Here is a 19486-nt window from a genome sequence, read left to right as displayed (position 1 = left end):
CAAGTAAAGGCTATAATACATGTAAACTTCTGGTAAAAGTTTTATTGGCAAAATGTACTTAAGCCCTCATTAGGTAATGCAGCAGAATGGGCACTGTCAGTGTTTTACATATTTAAAATATATATTATTGGATTAAATTGTAAACACCATTCATATTGCTGCTGCTTGAGTTAGAGCTCCTGTAATATCAACTAACATTCACTACTGGGTAGTTTAATGGACTGTGAAACAATGCATTATTTATAAGCTCATTATAGCCGAGTAACTAGTCACTACTATTACTGTCGACTACAGGAACAAACCTTTTCCTCGTTGAGGTTTCAGGAGGGTAAATCTCATTGTATCAGTAACATGACACACTGGTGGTATCACAAGGTTTATATAGGTGGAATGAAAATAATAAAATAATATAATCACATTACATAACATTTAATTAAAAATAAAGTCCACTGATGACTTCCATTAGCGTTAATGATTGTTTGGCTGATTAGTGTGTCAGTTATTAGAGTCCCAAGCCACATATTAAGTATTTACGTGCACTTTGTGGTGGAACAAGAAAGGCCTGTGTCTGAAAGTATTAACTCTTAAGTTTTTAAAGTATTAAAGTGTAAAAAAAACATATTAACACAGGCAGTGTAATTTTATTTTCAGTTATTGGGGACTACTTGTAACTCTGTTACAGTATTCACTGGTGAGAGCAGTGATCGTAATCCATGTTTTAAAGGGTCAGGTCTTTAATATTTATTTATATGTTTTAATGTTGAACAACCAACTGGGGAGGACTGAAGTGAATTGATTCTGGAAAGACACACATACATAGATATATATATTGCAGAATTTTTAAGCAAAATGTTTGAATACTTTGAGCAGCACAAACAAAGATCAGTTTAACTCCATTGTTTTGGAGAAGTGGCAGAAATCTCAGAGACAAATACCTTAAAGTCCGGACAAATAAATACATCTGCATGGCTACATTAAAAAATATATATATATATTTTTGTATTTTGGGTGAATCAACCATTTATTTGATAATTTATGACACCATAATCGAAGCAAATGCACTTTGCCTCTGTTGAATCATCTCTTACATAATTGTTTTTTTATCAAGTTTCCTGAAATGTACAGCTTTATTCAGAGAAGAGTATCACACAGGCCCTTCACACACCGAAGAACACAGATAGATTGATAATAATTAATAGACAAAAACTGATAAAGCTCTGGTTCTCTCTCTCCCCCCCCTCCCTTTCCTACTTTAATAAAAGCCACAAACAATGCTCACAGGCCCGGTTAAGAGAGTTCAGCGAGACAGTTACAAAAAGGCACATCTTTAATTCAGTTAATGTAATGTAGGTGACGATCCAAAGTGACATGTTCGCTGTCCCAGTACTAAAACAGACCACAGAGACACACGGTTAAACAATGACCATTTATTCACACACTGTTTGGGACTCAAAACAAGCGTGACAGAGTGAGGGAGGCTGCTGGGAGGAGAATCTTTAAATTATACATGAGCAAAAACCTTACAGATGAGTTTTATTTTCTGTTTGCACTTTAAGAGAGGTACAAAGTACATGTGTGTCAGTCCCGGCTGATGGGGGTGAGGCCAGGGTACAGACAGTGGGGCCTTACGAGTCAAAGTTCGATCCCACTCAGCTTGAACTAGAACGATTCTCTAAAATATCCTGTAGTCTTGTTCCACACTCTCACTGCAGCTTTATGATTCTTACTAAACGTTTGTCACTCCGTCTCCGCCTTTTTTCCCTCTCATTGGTCAGTGTAGCTGAGGACTTGCTCCGGTGCTGTTTCTCTATTTGCTTTGAATAACACAAACATGGCTGAACTACGTACAACAGCACACAAGTAAAAAGGGCTTCCCTGTACAAAATCCTTCTCAAAAATACAAACATACATACAATGGCACGCTTTGCTTAGCAGTGAACAACGGAGGACAGATGAACAGACTTCTAAACTGAGCATAGAGCCATTTATACACACATGCTTGTGTGTGTCACTCTCAAACGCACACACTCAAACTTGTAAAAAACTTAATTTCAACATAATTAAGATGAAATGTGTGGGGGTTCGGCTCAGTGCAAGCATTATGGCTTGGGAGGCTGCGGTAAGGAGCGCTGACAACAGGCAGTAGACGGTAAAAAACATGTTTTCATATATTCCAACCCAAACCTCAAACATCACATATCGCTCTCAGAAACCACACAAACCTCTCTCTGAGAATGCCTTACGTTCTGAAGACCCCCCGCCCACTCTCCGTCCTTTATCAAGTTCATAAACTGTAATTATTGATTGTTATTTTTTTCTTTTCCTCTGTGTCGTGGTATTTTAAAGCTGATAGCTCCGTGTTTGTGTACATGAACCATCCTGTAAACAAAAAAGCTGCTTCCTTCTGTGCCGTCGTTTAATAATTCTCCTCAACCTTCGAGTTCCTCTTTCCCGGAAATGGTGCATCAGCGAGTACATGTGTGTGTATTTGTGCACTTATGTGTAAATACAGAAAACAAGAGAAGAAGCGTTGTGCAGACGTTCCAGGTTCCACCACTTCGAGGTTGAATTCTCTCCTCGACATTTACACAAACCGCATCATGTAGTCATTGCTCTTAGCTCTTGTTCGAGAGTCTCTTGAATAGGCATGAATATCTGGTGGTATACGCCGGTGTGAGTGTGGTTGTGTGTGTGTGTGTGTGTGTGTATGTGTATGTGGAAACGAGAACAGTAACTGTGTGTTTAAGCACAGTGACACAGAGGCGTAAAAGAGTAGGAGAGCAACACACACACACTCGTCGACACAGTGAGGATCTTTGTGAACGAGGGGAGAAGGCGAGTGAGAAGTGTAGGTTTAGTTCTTTGGGGCATGAAGGGCTGTTTCATCACCAGTCCGTCCTACGTCTCCTCATCTCGTCCTCCCCTCTCCTCCGAAGCCGCCGGCTCTGTCTCCTTTAGTCCAAACACACACCGGCCCCACTCCTTCATTTTGTGTACGTGTGTGTATCATTTTGTGCAGATTTTGTCTCTAGAGTCAAACAAAAGAGGAGAATCCCGTGACAGGGGTGCGTGACCCCGGCGGGTTGGTGTTTGGGTTGACATGCGTGTGCGCAGGCTGCCCTGTGGGTGTGTACGCGCCGCCTGTGCTGTGCTGGGTGACCACGGTCTGGTAGTAGGGCTCCGTCTCTGCAGTGGCGCACTCCTCGTAGGCGAAGGGAGCGCTGATCCCTTTAAGGCCTTTGGGCTGCCGCTTCCAGGAGTTGTAGTACGTGGGGTCACTCATGTAGTGGTTGACGAAGGAGTGCTTGGGCTGCTCGTCCTCGTAGTCGCTGTCTGTTAACTGGATACAAACACACACCACACGGGTTAGATTGTGAGACACAGGCACATAACACAGGGAAGTGCTGACATGAAGGTCTAAAGCATCCATATCTGAGCACTGCCTTCAGTTTTTTAAAGATTATTTTTTGTCAGTAGAGACAGACAGGAAACATGGGGAAAGGTTTGAAATGAACTAAAGACACAAAAAGTACATGGTATACTTCTTAGATGGCACTTCTAAGCTATTATCCGCTGCCCTTTGTCCAATTCAGAAGTGGAGGCGCTGTGATTTTCACCATTCAATGTAGTTTCTTTTTAGCTTTCAGATCCAACTTTTCTTTGCTTCTTTCACCAGCAACAGTTTTTTGTACTTGTACCGTAGGACTGTCACAATAACCGCAATAATGAAATGCTATTGACAAGCCACCGACACAACCACACGTAACGTCATGTTCAATATTTGTTTTTTAAAGCAGGAAAGCATCGCAGAGCTTTGAGGCTGAAGAGTTTCGACACAGCAGAAGCGCTGTCGGAAACACAGTGCTACTCAGTATCTCTCAGTTCACAGTCCAGGATTACAATAACACACAGGAGAAAGTCTTCTAGCCTCCGACTCACTCACTCTGGAAAAACTCAGACTGGAAACACCAGCAGTGTGACTGGTTAGGGTTAGGGTTAGGTGACTTCATTAGGCTGAAAGTCGCCAGTTAACAGCGTCACACAGTCAGGAGGCAGGAGGAGGGTTAGAGCGCAGGTGATTAGTACAAACAGGTACTGAGGTGAAACAAATGAAGGCAAAAACAATACCACAATACCTCAAACCGCGCTGTTGAGCAACCCTAAATCACCACAGGGGAAATTCCTTCACCGCAACAGCCCTACTGTACTTTACAAAGAACTCAGTTTCTACTTTCAATTAACTTTCTATCAAACATATCCATTCTCCAAGAGTATGAAATGATTGTTAAGTCAGATTTGTCTTTTTGTGTGATAAATCTTTTATTCAAAATGTAACTAATGGCCTATGGGTTAGGGCACTGGCCAATGACTGCAACACCCCCCCACCCCCCTCCAAGCCCTAGAGGTGGGATTACAAATTCATTAAGCCGAGGAGTGATGACTCGAATTAATGAGTCTGAAATGATCTTACATTAAAGTAAGTAAAATGGACAAAAACAAGAGTGCTTATTTCTGTGATTATTTGTTGATTTTTGGTGCTAATATTTGTGGTGTGTGCGTGTATGCGTGTGTGTGTGTTTGGCATCTTTGCTTTTATTCACTAGGGAACAGTAGAGAAATGACTGAGGGAAAAATGAGGCGTGCAATGCAACAAAGGTCCAGCAATCCTGAGATTACATAGTCGGCGTTCTTTGGCCATGAGGACGTCCTGTTTGTGGTGTGTTGTACTGTTTTAGTAACACAAATGTCTTTTTAACGGCAGGTTTCTTTCAGGCCAATAAAGCCTTCGAAATTTGAGAGAGATAGAGAGAGAAACAGCTGGAGAGAGATACCTCTGACTCAGAGACCTCAGTGGGTTTCTCTGTGAGTGTGGTGCTCTCAGTGAGCACAGCTCCATTATAGTTGTTACAGATGTCTTCGTCAGAGTAGTGAAGACCACCTGGACTGGGCCTGGGAGGAGACCTGGACACACACACACACACACACACACACACAGATTAATAATAGATGTAACATCTAAAAGAACAAATACCTACATAACTCCAACAGCTCCAGGAAGGTGTGTGTGTGTTTGAGTGAGTGCACACCTTGTCCCGTTCTTCTTCAGGAAGGAGTTCTTGGTGTTGAGTGTTCTGCTGTTGAGCTCCAGAGCAGTGAAACCTCCGTTGTCCAGCGTTACTGATTCCTCCGCTGTGGATACGTGCTTCCCTGGAGGAAAATAAAAGGAATCACATGGAATTGGTTCTGACTAATAATAAAATTCATAGCAGTTCACTCACTCGTATAGGGCAGCGGAGTTTATGTGCAATCTCCTGTTTTATTCATTGTTTATTCAGTTACATCTCAGGCCTGAGAATGAGAAGGCGTTTGAGGATTAACCACACAGAATACCTTCATAATTTATCCACCCATAATGATAAAAAATGGAACAATAAAAAAGTAAAAAATGCGATTTGCTGTTTCCCACTGACTCCTGTTCATTCTTTGTTCATGTTCATGTTCATGTTCGTGTTCATCCTGCCTGCGCTCTCTCCCCTCCTACAGCACCTCCCTCGCTCCGTTTGATCGCTCCACTGCCCAGAGGTTGTGCCAAGGTTTCCGTGGCAACTCAGATTAACAGCTGTCCCGATGTAACCTGCACTTGTCAGGGCTAACCTTGTATTACAGATGTTGACATGCATGCACGCGCACACACAAAGTGACTGTAAAAGCACTGCTGCTCCCACAAGAGAGAGCATCACAGGAAGCCTGAGAGGAGCAGAAAGTTGGATGAAAACAGGAATAAAACGCCTCAACATGAAAAACCGGCGCTTTACAGGAGAAAGTGGGCAACACATCAGACAAACAAACATTTTTTTTTTGTCATGCTGAGGATGGTGTTTGTCCTTCAGTCCGTGTTGGTGAGCATCCTTGATTAAGACTCCTCCAGCTCCAGGCTGCTGAGCTCCCTGACTGACCCTGTGGAGGTGGTACGAGCTAAAATATAATAGCGCAGTCCAGGTTGGAGCATGAAAGAGTGGGAAGAGAGTTAGCATTTTTTCCCTGTGGGATCCGTTGATAGAGGAGGAGGTCTGATCTGAACAGGGCTTCAGTTAAATTACTAGAATAGTGAATCGTTTAATGCAAATTCTTGTCCGCACCACAACAATAACGACGACGACAGTGGCGAACGATACCGGTGGGATCGCTTTCAGAGTGATCTGATGAACAATATTGTGGTTATTATTACTTTTATTATTATTACTTATTAAACGCTTAGATAATATATAATATTAGGCTTTAAATTAAACATAAAAAAACTTAATTTACCTGAGACATACAACCAAAGGGTCTCTATTTACACCACGTTATTGCTCATCAGACTGGATGCACACAGCGTAATTGTTATAGTTATTATTCTTAGTGTGGACCTTGAGTCTTGAAAATTAAACTCAAACTCATTAAACTCATTCCAATTAAATGACATCTAACTTTGAATTAGCCAGTCTAGTTTAATGTAAGTTACAGTTTGCACGTTGTACATTTTTTAATTAGCTAGCATAACCTAAATTAATACTAAAGACTTGTGTTAATTAAAAAGCTTATTTTCAGCATTAACCTAAAGCGATGTTCAAAAACCTACAGAAATTACAGCGGGGCTTCAGGGAGATCATTTCTGTTGAGATGCTTCAGGGAGCGGTTTGCCCTGAATCATCCTGGTGAAGGAACAAGGCTGACCTTGTTTTCCTCCCTCATACAGCCTCACAGGTGGCGGTGGTCCTGCAGGAACAAGACTGCTACAGGCAATTTCGCTCTACAAAGAGTACAAGCGAACTGATGCATGTCTCAACTTTTCAGAATCAGAAAAAGTGGTGTACAATGTAATAAATCAGTGGAGGGTACATGTGGTGAGCTTGTTGACAGTGAGTGAAACAATGTGTGACCGAGGAGGGAAAAAAAACTCCTCCTCAAACCGAACAAAAACACATTTCCATACAACTGAAAGGCCCCCCTATACAGCATTACATTCAAGAATGACCACTGGAGACACGTACCTGTGCCGCAGGCCTTGTACTTGGTGCTGTGTCCGTGCAGCAGCAGTGTGAAGACCAGGACCAGGATGAGGATGAGTCCCACCAGAGCCATGACCAGCAGGAACCACCACTCCTCATAGAAGGGACGCTCCGACAGCGCTGCAGACAGGAAGACCGGACAGGAGGGAGAGAGGGAAGGACACACACGAGGGAAACTTTAGTTTGAATCGGAGCTCTGGTTTTTCCCAAAGGACAGACCAGAGAACAATCCTGAAGTTCTGTAAATGATACTTTTAGAGAAATTACACACTGTGTTGTCTTATTGTCATAAAACTCACCCTGTGGGTTCTTCAAACAATTTGATACACACACTTAAGAAGACTGGAAGTGTGAATTTGGTATAGTGCTACAGATTGGAAATTGAGATAATTGCCTTCTGTTTCCACAATAAGCACAGTTGTTGTTGCGTGACTCTGCCTCTAGATGGCAGCAGACACAAAAGCACATAACCACCAGAGTAACTTCCCACAGTGTGTCCAACTCACTAGAAGTTCAGTCACAACCCCAATCACACAAGTTGGATCACCCTGGATTTGTTCATTATCCCAGCGTCTGTGTGTGTGTGTGTGTGTGTGTGTTTACCAGCGAGAGCAGCAGAGGGTGTACTCGGCTGTCCGTAACCATAGCGATTAACAGCAATGACTCTGAACTCGTAGCTGATCCCCGACCTCAGGCGCTCCAGCGGCACTGAGACAGACCTGCTGCTGGGAGGGAGCAGTCTGATGAATGAATCCCACACTCCTTCATCTTCAGAGAGAGAGAAATTAATTATAACATTAATAAATGTTGTTCATTGAATTTATATTATTTTTATTTATACAGATGGTACATCTGTAAAGAAATTGAGTAATTATATTTTGCTAGTATAAAGCACACATATACACACACACACACATCAACTGTAACACACACACAAACAAAAGTTACGCACACACACACACACACACACACCTACACACACCTAAACACACACAACTAACACACACTTTCACAATCTCTGTCACACACACACACACACACACACACACACACAGGTGTGCACTCACTCATTCATTCTGATATTTTCTTGATTTTACGAATTCTAATGTATTTTTTTAAATTGAATTAAGAGAGAGAGAGAGAGAGAGAGAGAGAGAGAGAGAGGTTGCATCACAGTTTGATGGACAGACAAATATGAGAGAGAACGCTTCATTTGAGAATTATTTCCTTTCAAATGTCACAATGTTGTCAAATTACATTTAATTAATGACAATGGTGATGACGATGATTACAGTTATTACTATTAATGAAACGGGTATTACTGTTACAATGAGTGGTAGAGTAATACCAGAGTCTACAGTCAGTCCTGTAGTGCTCTAACAGCTTCCCACAGATGTTTCCCTCTCCCTATTACACCTCTAGTAATCTTTATGAGAAAATTGCTGCTGACTTGATTTGCACAGCAGGTCTTAATGAATCTGGTGAAAGCTGCACTCAGTGAGGTGTAGTCCAAGGCAGTGCTTAACCCTTCCCGACAAATGAAAAGAACTTATGGAAAGATGCAAGATAGTGGTCGACTGTGTGTTTGGATCTTCAGCTCACCTGAGGGACGAGCCTCGATGACGTATCCAGAGACAGGTGCTGCACCCATTTCTCCCTCTGACCAGTGGATGGTGAGCTCAGAGGATGTCTTGGTGATGGACATTTCCAAAGGTGACCCAGGGGAGCCTGTAGTGTCAGAGAGGGACAAACACACACTTGTTTTCGTCACGTAGGAGGGCACTGTCTGTGCCTTTAAATAATGAACTATGATAATTTTATGCTCAAATTTACATGAAACATGTGTCTGAGGAAATAATAGCACATGCCTAACCCCAACCCGTAACCTACTATTACCCTAAACCTAATTCTAAACCAAGTCTTCACCCTTTATAGCTGTAAATGAGATTTGAGTTGAATTAGTCGTTTTATCGATTAATCTATTGAAAGAAATCAGTGACTATTCTATCGTTTTTCAAGCAAAACTATTTGGTAGTTTCTAACCAAACCTTTGGGTTTTGTGCTGTTGGTCAGACAAGGCAAGACATCAGAAGATGTGACCTTGGGCTCTTAGGAATTGGACATTTTCATTACTTCTTGTTACATTTTATAGACTAAACCAGTGGTTCTCTGTCTTTTTACACTGCGTACCACCTCAGAAAATATTAGGCTCTCCAAGCACCGCTAAGCACCAAGGCCAACTCAAGACCAACCCTATTCCGCTAAGGACAGTTCACTCAGGAGGTAGGTGTATTCTTAATAACAAGATTATTTAAAGTTGACTGTTCAAGAACCAGAGGTAATTTGATGAAAAAGGAGAACTCCTGGCCCACACTTCTCTTCCCAATAGTTCCCCTCTGGAGCCACGACTGCAGTGGTTTTGAACCACTCATCTTCATCATTATGTGTGTCCTAGGTTCATTAAAGTGGCAGGCTGATAGTGAAACAAAATATTACAGGTATTGCAAAACTTATTTCAAATTACATTTCAGCGAGTTTAGTTATTTTCATTAGAAATGTTGTGATATTTTGACGGTATTATGTTCCTCTGCATACCACAAGAGGCAGCTTGAGTACCAAAAGTGGTACACGTAGCATAGTTTGAGAACCAGTGGACTAAACAATTTAGTTAATTTATTAATCGAGAAAGCGTAATTTAGTGTCCCCTCAACACGATTAATACAAGTAGAGACACCAACACACACACACACACACACACACACACACACACACACACAGAGTTACAGCCATGCCTACCTTGCACAGGCTGAGCAGTGATGTTTGCTTGTATGGGTGGTCCATAGCTGACCGTGAGAGCCTGAATACTGAATGTGTATGTCGCTCCTTTGACCAGGTCTCGAACCTTCAGCCATCGCTGCCAGTTGCCCCTCACATCCACTGTGACCACTTTACTCACTCCTGCTCACACAGACAATTTAAAAAGAAACGTCAGCGTCCTCCTCAACGTGTATTTGTGTGTGTTTGTGTATAAATCATCCGTGTGCTCACCTTGTACAGGAGCAGTGGGCTCGTAGATGACCCTGTAGCCCTCCAGTTGTCCGTTAGGAGTAAGTGGAGGTCCCCAGGACACGTTGACACTTCCTCCCGTCACCTCTGAGAAGGACAGGTAGCTGGGCTGGCTGGGAGCTGTGGGACACATGGAGGATGATAAATTAAGAAAGAGGAATAAAGGAAATCAAAAAGGCTATAATATAATGCTTGTTTATTTTATTTTAGGGAATCGAACTGTCACCACTCCCTACCTGACTGCAGGGTGCGGGCACCGCGGGGGTCACTGGGTGGGCCGTCTCCAGCTGTGTTGAAGGCAGTCAGAGTGACCAGGTAAGGTGTGTAGCTGGTCAGGTTGGTGAGATGAACACGGGTGTCCGGGACAAATATCACCTGGACCTTCTCACTCTGGTTCTGCTTGTCCCTCTCCCAGTAGTGGATCTGCAACGCAAGAAAAAACACTGTCAACAATGCTGGCTCTGTTTTTTCGCCTAACAACCTGCACTGCTCCAGTTTTCTCCTCTTCCTCACATCATTTCTACCAGCTAAATATATTATTTACTTTCTGTCCTTACCTACTGAGGTCTCCCCATCGATCTGTATAATATAGAGTGCTCATGTGCAGTTTTACAAGGAGGAGAAGTTGGTTATAGAGAGATTTGTTTTGGTGTTGACAGTTTAACAGAAGGCTTAAGTAGGTATAATAAAGTAGGTATAATTTCTAATCGCAGATACCACTGGTCTGGTCTAGATGTACATATAATACTTTTTGCAAAGATATAGCGAAGGACAAGAGTTTTCCTTCTCTCACACCTACTTTAGACTTCAGACCACCAACTCAGTCTAAATTATCCTTAAATACATAATTTCATCATATGTTCAGTAACATGAAATGGCAGATATAAGCTAAATGCCATGTTGATGTCTCTGTAATTACTAGTTTCCAACTTGTAAATGACTGTCTTATAGCAGCTATAGTCTGTCAATCAAGGTAAATACACCTACATTGTTGTGTATATATTGCTATATTATCACAGCACACTATTTTTAAACCTCACACGACCAACTCTGCAATCCTACAACATGAGATTTGCTCATTTGATCCAATTCAAGTAATCATACAATCAGAAATATACAATGTTGTCCATGTATGCAGCATTTTAAGACCTGTTATATAGGCCTTCATGCCACACCCTGCCTCATGTGGAACCAATAATTATGCACATGACCATTAACTCATGGTCAGTAATGAAGACACAGGGGATACTTTGGTCAATCCTTGTAAGCTTAAATAGAACAAAGGTCCCCTGGTTATTGTACCCAGTATGATGAGATCAATATTAAGACCTTGTAGCTTGTGAATGTAATAATTTAATGATGCAAAAAAAAAATTTCAATAAAACATATTCAAAGCTATAATAAAGTAGGTTGAAAGTTCAGACTCAGTCTTAGTTATCAATGCGGAATACTATTTCTATGCCTTAGACAGACCAATTTATCACTCTTGGTTAACTTTCATATAACTACGGAGCTTTGACAAATGTATTACTTAAGTGACTTTGAAAAAAAAAGTAAAAAGTATTTTAGAAAAACCTGTGTGACTTTTTTATTGTAGCCTAGGTCACATACTTTTAATGAAACAGGTTGTATTTAATGAGTGAAATATATACTTGATATGTTACTGCCAGTAAACAGCCAATATAAATGCATATCCAGTAACAAAATCAGTTTGATGCATTAAAACAGCTTGCCTCCCACTCTTAATGGTACTAGAAAGGTGCATATCCACTGTAATAATCTTTAAACCTACAGCTACTTTAAATCTGTAGTTTTACAAATCACTGCATGTTGTTTAATCCCAGCTGAATGTAGAAGGAAATATTTTCATCTATTATTGTCTTAATGTCTTGCACAGCAGCTGAGAGCCTAGCAAAAAGGTTCGGTTTGACAAGGGAACTGCCTTGGCTTTCCCAACACATACAGCCGTATCAGATACACACTAACAGCAAGGTTACAGAGGTGGTTGAGCCTCATGCATTAGAAATGAATCAGAAGTATCTTGTATACACGAGAGGCTTTAGAGTGAGAAAATAGCCACAGCAGCTGTTACAAATACCTATTGACATGCTGGTTAATTTATTGTAAGATTAAATGTTTTAGCTTTAAGTGCAAATTCACAGAAAAACGAATAAGTATCAGAGTTTTAGATATGAACACGTTCACTGGCAGTATATTGGTGTTTTCCCTGACAAGCGTCTATGTACCTAATCATACTACATATGACTCCTCTGCCCATTCAAACTGTAATCAGATCATGAAACTGTGGCTTTTATGAGCGCAGACGCACTGGACATTTTGTCTGCCGGCAGTTTTCTGTGTGTCAGTCGATGTGCGGACCATCGAGATGGATACAAAGTGAGAAACTGACAGATATTGATATATGTTATCATATATATATACTGGAATCAGTGTCTTGTCAGCCAACAACAACACACAGCAGTATAATGTTGCTGCTTAGTTTTCTTGCTATTGCTGTACGATGTCCTCAGTGTGTACTAACAAGGCAATACATACACTGACATCTTTAATGACGCCTAACACTTGTTTTTAGTATTTAGATCTGTGGCGGCAAGTGTGATGTATTTATATTAATGTTTTTATTTGGTAATAATTCAAGTACATAGGATTGAATGTTATGTTCTTTTATTTTTAAAAATGTTTGGTGATACTTCTATTCAACAGTGTTGTGCTGTCTCTGTACAGTTTCCAGGAGCAACATTTTGTAAAGGGGTTCATTTTGTTATTATTCCGAGCAGGAAGGACTACAAAGCACCATAAACTATATTTACACCTTCTAAACATGGAAGTAGCAGCTTATGAGCAGCACTTGAGGGCAGCATTATACCACCTCTGTCCTTCCACACACTCTTACAATAATGAGATACAGACTAACTCAACCATATACTCAATTTAAAATCAAAATGTATTAAATTGCTTGAAAAGGGTATTTCCATTTAGGCAACATCACTTGTGAAACACTTGGTTTAGTAAAATGTCCAGGCCATTTGGCAACACATTCCACTGTTGTTTAGAGGATCTATTCTGGTAAATGTTAAGAGTGTGAGACCATCAGGATTAGTTTAAAAAAAAAACATTTGAAGTTGTCGTGAACATGATTATGATCTGATTTGATAAGATCAAGAACCTTAAATGGATTTCCCAACAATCTCTTTTGTAAAAGAGTTGATTGAGTATCTTCAGCCTTGATGAAAAACCGTAGCTGAATGTTTGTTTTGCAAAGGAGGAAACATTTTTATCAATTTCAGTGTTTTGTTTGTGTCTGTAGCAGTTTCTATTAGAAATGACTGACCTATTTTAGTAGGAATAGCATGATAAATGTGGCTAGTGTCTTTAAGTTAAAAAGTATCTTATAAGTAAAAGTTGATGCGACAAATTAAATCTGCAGTTGTGGAGTGTTTCACTCAAAATAACAATGGCTGATTTGTTCAAATTCTGCCCAAATTAACATTTGGTAACCTTTAACACCTGCTTTGTGTGAGAAATTCTACTTGACAGGACTACCATTGTTTGGTATTACCATTTACACCTTACCCAGTGTGTCTAATAAAGCATTTCAGTGAACTTCAACTGTCCAGAAATACACTTGCCCACTTGAAGTTAACTTCAGTCCTACCTGCCGTCTGTGCTGCTCATATAACAGAGTAGTAGTGTTAACAGGAGTCAGAACCTATAAATTCATTAAACATTCTTTCTTTGCTCTATTTCTCCCGTCTTAATCTCGTTAACCTCCACTGCCTCGCACTCCCCTCCCTGCGTCCATCCGTCACTGGTAGTTTAAACGTATTCCCTCGATCCTCTTCTCTAATCAGGATTCTACAGGGATCACTTGCTCATCTCATTCCTTCACTCTGCAAATATTACATTCCCTTCTTTCTTCTCCATTCCCTCTCTCTACTCCGGGAGAAATCAATGTGTCTAAAGCAGGACAGATAACCTTGTGTTTGAAGTACTAAGAGTGAGGGGGTGGGACAGGGGAGTTGAGGGGGAGAGACACGGAGAGGACTGATATTGAAACCATTAAAGGATATTCTGATTCTTCCTCTGACTTAATTCTCTCTCTTGCTCTCTTTTCTATAGGACACTTGAAGGTGCGGCCGAGCAAAACCCCTCCAAGACAAGAGGAGAGGCATTTTAAATACAGACAGAAACAGCACCGTCTGCTCACAGGGACACTAATACTACTAGTATAATACTCTTCTCTGTGTGTTTGGCTCTTTTGTTGTCTTGTATCTGACTGCCATAAGGAATTCTTTCTTTGTATTCATGTTTGTGTGTTTGTTTTCATTTCGTGTGCCTCACCTTGTATCCTTGGATGAGTCCATTCTGGGTCTCGAGGGGGGGTGTGTCCCAGGTCACTTCCAGGATGGAGGGAGACACAGCTGACACTCTGATAGACTGAGGGGCCACTGACGGAGCTGCGGAAGGAGAGGTCTTTTGTTAGACTGCTGCTGTATGTGTGTGTGTGTGTGTGTGTGTATGTGTGTGTGTGTGTGTGTGTGTGTGTGTGTGTGTGTGTGTGTGTGTGCACAGCTGGGTGCAAGAGTGGGAGTTAGGGAAGATATGTTCTACCTTTCCTATTAGAATGGGCCTAAGGCAGTACCTTGTTACTCCACTGTACCACACATATGCATGAACACTCAGCAGTGCGCACTTGAGGCTAGAGAAAAGGCCATATCACCCCATTTCATCATCCCCCTCCAGCCTTTTCTGCCTCCCCCTCCCGCTCTCCATGCTTATCCTCACCTCTCACTCCTCTGCATGTGATATGTATGACCTACACGCACACACACTACACACACGCCTTGAATATGAATGCAGCTTTGGCCTGATGGGAGTGTGAGATTGTGAGAGAAACTGCAGAATTTGTGGGTGCTACGATCATAACATGCAAATCTGTTCACCTTCATTCTTGTTTGGGTGTTCATCTGCCTTGTGGTAGACGTGTGTGTGTGTGTGTGTGTGTGTGTGTGTGTGTGTGTGTGTGTGTGTATCTGTGTGTGTGCATGAGAGTGTGTGAGTGAGATATATTTGCACTCTTGTCTGTCTAATGGATCCAGGGGTTGACTCTCAAGTGAAAGCTAAACAGGGATTTGGCCATCACTACAAAATAGATAACCTTTGCATTTCTTGCCGACATTCAGATGTCACACACGCAAATGCACACAGACACAGACACAGACATACACTATTAGGGAATACAAGTGAGCCTCTCAAAGGCAATGTCACTCAAGGGGCAACAAGAGCAGGACAAGAAGTGTGAACAGGACAAAACAAGAAAGAGAAGAGAAGGAGAGAGCGACAAGAGCACCGACAAGGACAAAAGTGACAGAAATCAGACAAAACAATCCCTTCTCAAGGTCCCCTTCTTCCAGGGATTTCAACCATGTCACAGTCTTCAAAAGCAGATGATGCGGTCTGGATGAAATCATGACAGCTACTGAGCTCACAAACTCCATCTGCTGATGAATACTGTATGATAAGGTTGAAAGCTCAGGAAGAAGTGAGTAAGTGGACCATGAGATGGGAGTGGTCTGTTAAAATACTACTTCCAAGGTCAGGAATGTGCTTTCATATTTAACGATGATATATTGAGAATGAAGTATAAGTTAAAAGACGAAAAAGGAGCTTTATGCCCCACATTCAACAATCTAAAGGCTCAGCTCCAAACTAAATGTTCCTTTACCCACAATGCAACCTGCTAACAACAAACTAAATAACACAGGGAAGAGAAGAAGCTTGAAGAAACAACATTCAACAAGAAACCTGCTTTTCTGACATTCATAAAAGAAGACGTGTAGATCACAGTTCAGTTTCCACCTACCTGCCTCTCCAACAGACACCTCAACTGGAGCGGAGGGTGGGCTCTCTCCAATGATATTGTAGCTTGTCATAACAATCTGGTAGCGTTTGAACTTCTTTAGTTCTACAAAGACATAAAAAAAATTACATTTACATTTTTACAACACGTATGCAAAGCACATATATTTGTTCTTGTTGCCACTTGTTCTTCTTATTCTAGAAGCTGGCTGCATATCAAATTTACTAAAACAAATCTGAAACATAAAGATCCCAGGAGCTTTACTCTCCAGTTCCGTCTTAAATTACTTACGTGTCAACTCAAACTCTGTTAGTGAGGCACTGCTGACTGTCTTGAAGGTGCTCTTGGCTTGGGAAGAATGAGTGAAAGATGGGGGGAGAGTAAATCAATACATGTTTCAAGTTGTACAATAAACTGTGCAATTATAATGGAATTCAAAAAAATTGGCTGTGTTTAAGAAGAAAAACGTCAATACCATTGTCAGACTCAGTGGACATTGGATGGAAAGAGAATTGTCCAATGTAGTCGAGCAGATACTTAATCAACTACATGCATGAAGCACTTCAGGCTGTACAGTGAATAATAACATTTTAATATTGCCGAATTGTAGTGCAAGATGTGTGGCCTCATAAGAAAACAACATTTTGGTGAGGGGCCATTTGCTCAGTCAGCTCATCCCTAATCATCGCCACATCTTTTTTCTTCTCAGATCTCCGAATAACTGTTTTTTCAAAAATGCTGCAAACTGGGCTACATGGAAAATGCTGGCCTTGCACTGCAGCATGAACCATTAAAAATATATTTTATACACTAAGGTGGGATTGTCAGGTTGTGAACCTTTAACAAAAATTATCAATGTACTTTTACTGTTAGAAGGCAAATGGTTTACTCCCTCTGATCCCCTCAATTATTGCTCATTTTGTGATTTCACATAATACAGAAACTTTGATTGACATATTTTTACTTTGAAATCCATTATTTCAATTAAGTAGCTCAAAACTTGCATTTAGTTTTGCTAATCACTATTTTATGTTTATGTATGTGTCTGACAAATTTGTCACAATGTACATATATCAAACAACTGTTGGACTGTACTTTGTGTAGAGGAATTGTACTACAATTGTAAGGAGGCCTGGTTAACTAGCTTACCATCGACAGTAGTAACCACACGTTATTTACAAGACCAAGAAACACATCGTAAACTAAACTACAATTTACATTTTTCACATCCACCCATTTGATTTTATCATTTTATCTGCATACTTGCTGGGTGAGAACAGTCTGACAAGCATAGCAACCGTAACTAAGGGTTATCGAACAATGAATTAGAGTTACTACTCACTTGTAATGAGGGCACTTGTGGTGTTGTTTTTGGTTGCCTGGACTTCTGCTTCAGTGAAAGTGGAGGTGTTTACTGGGAGCTCTCTATAATACAGCCGATATCCAGTCAACATCCCGTTAATGCTGTCATCATTGGGACGCTGCAAACATACAAAATAAGCGCACACAGACACATGTAAAGAATAATTAATAGTCCATTTCTCATGAAGAAACTCCTGCCAATTCTGCGCTGCGCTCATTTTCATTTTCTTGGTGTAGCGAGTTGACTGACAGGAGGCCGTCAGGCTGGAAGATCAGTATTTTATCAGCAGTCCACTTTAAAGGCCTGGTGAATTGGTCTGGCTGTAACCCGCACAGACAAAGTGATGCTTCAGTGGGTTTGGCACTCTTGTAAAGGATGATGAAATTGCTGGTGACTTTGTTTTTCATTGCCTCCTTCTGCTTTGATACAAGGCTAGAAGGAGGGAGAGAAGACACTCCCAAACAGAAGAGGAAGAGTGACAAGCAGTGAAGTAGCCAGGCTGTATTTACCATCTATTCACATGTCACTGTTGCTCTAAACCACTTATATTTTCCCCTTTCTCTCTTTTTTCCTCTGTTGTTGTACATTGCTGATGTCTCTTTCTCTTGACCTCTAATATCTCTCCTGCTGGTGTATCCTCATTAAGATGTTGATCATTTCTCTCCCCTAGCCTGTCCCTCCGTCTGTCCGTCCTTCCCTCTCGCCGTCCCTCCAATCTGCTGCCCTCTGACCTTTCCTGGCTCAATAAATAATGATAATTGCATCCACAGACACAAAAACACACACAAAACACGTAGAAACACTGCATACAGTAAGTCTGGGTCTCATTCTCCAAATTAATGATTAACCTGATCTCACAGTTTTGCTGTGTGGGTCTGTATATAATGTATCAGGAATCACTGTTTCGTTAGAAGTCTGAAAATACCTTCCACTGCACCAGGACTGAGGTAGTAGTTGTTGGTTTCACTGCGAGGATCACTGGAGGTTCATCAGGCACTGGAAAGAAAACACAGAGAAAAAGAGTGAGGAAGAAAAAGACATAAAGAAATGTTTCTGCCTGTCCTGTTACAGTCCTTCACTATTATGTTCTCAAATCCACATATTCCCTTGTCTTCCTCCTTCTTTCCTCCTCTGCTCCATCAGTGTTCCCAGTCTCTCACCATCCTGCAGAGTTGTAACAGCCTCCGTCTCTTTGCTGAGGACACTGTCTCCTACGTCGTTGGTGGACAGCATCCGAAACTTGTATGATGTAAAGGGTTTCAGCCTAGAGACACAAACACACACACATACTCATGACGCAAAATATCTATCTATCTATCTATCTATCTATCTATCTATCTATCTATCTATCTATCTATCTATCTATCTATCTATCTATCCTTATTATTTATTTCAAAGCCATCTGTCCTATTACCCGAAGAAAGGTTTTCTATATTTGCATTCATTAATCATTAAACATGATATTTATACTTTATTTCAAATATATTTTTGACAGTATTTAGGTCTACATTGATGAAATAGATCATTTAAATTTTCTGAAAGGCAACTGAACTTCATAATCCTCATGCAAGATTCACAGTATTTTTTCAGTCTAATTTTAATAGTTAACCAACTGATGCATTGCATTTGGTATTCAGCCAATAAACCAAACCACAGGTAAACCACTCAAGGTTTCTCATTAAAGATTGTCAGTCTGTATGACCTCAAGAAACAACAGACATTTGTAAGACCCTGCATTGTTTACACCAGCTTGTGGTTTTCTCATCCTACTCTACCACAAAAAAAGTTGCATGCAATATACAAAAAACAACACAGTGACCCGCTCATTAAACTTCGCCCTACAGCACCACATGTGGTCAAAAAATCCACTGTGTACCTTTAATACTTTGGGAATGACTTCCTTTTACCTCCCCTCACAGACATGCTTTGCTCTCTCAGTGGCCTTTGAAGAGCAGACAAGGTCTTGAATAATAATCTTACACCTTACCTAATAGTCTCCACTGCCAAAGTATTTTTACTGCCATACTACCACAACATCTTATCTGCATTTCTCCTCTGTGCAAGGTGAATGCATTACTAAGAACAAAATAACAATATACATCAGTCATTTTGAAAACACTTACT

At 40.9% G+C, this 19486-nt stretch overlaps 1 protein-coding gene across 1 annotated transcript in view; it reads right to left on the bottom strand.

Annotated features, from left to right (window-relative positions):
* Positions 1-1412: 1412 nt before the first annotated feature.
* The window catches only part of LOC127355621 (protein sidekick-1), a 221829-nt gene continuing 203755 nt past the window's right edge, over positions 1413-19486 (bottom strand). The window contains exons 32-46 of the mRNA XM_051386674.1: positions 18523-18626; positions 18288-18358; positions 17342-17480; positions 16291-16347; positions 16003-16104; positions 14481-14596; positions 10355-10541; positions 10101-10238; positions 9849-10010; positions 8655-8780; positions 7656-7820; positions 7035-7172; positions 5088-5208; positions 4833-4962; positions 1413-3340 (exon numbers count right to left, since the gene is read on the bottom strand). Coding sequence (XP_051242634.1) covers positions 3035-3340; positions 4833-4962; positions 5088-5208; positions 7035-7172; positions 7656-7820; positions 8655-8780; positions 9849-10010; positions 10101-10238; positions 10355-10541; positions 14481-14596; positions 16003-16104; positions 16291-16347; positions 17342-17480; positions 18288-18358; positions 18523-18626 — 2062 coding nt within the window. The 3' untranslated portion in view covers positions 1413-3034. The remainder of the gene's footprint in view (positions 3341-4832; positions 4963-5087; positions 5209-7034; positions 7173-7655; positions 7821-8654; positions 8781-9848; positions 10011-10100; positions 10239-10354; positions 10542-14480; positions 14597-16002; positions 16105-16290; positions 16348-17341; positions 17481-18287; positions 18359-18522; positions 18627-19486) is intronic.

The sequence above is a fragment of the Dicentrarchus labrax genome, unplaced genomic scaffold (genome assembly GCF_905237075.1).
Source record: "Dicentrarchus labrax unplaced genomic scaffold, dlabrax2021, whole genome shotgun sequence".
Classification (NCBI taxonomy): Eukaryota; Metazoa; Chordata; class Actinopteri; family Moronidae; genus Dicentrarchus; species Dicentrarchus labrax.
Note: the sequence above shows the minus strand (reverse complement) of the source record. Positions and strands in the feature narration are given on the sequence as shown.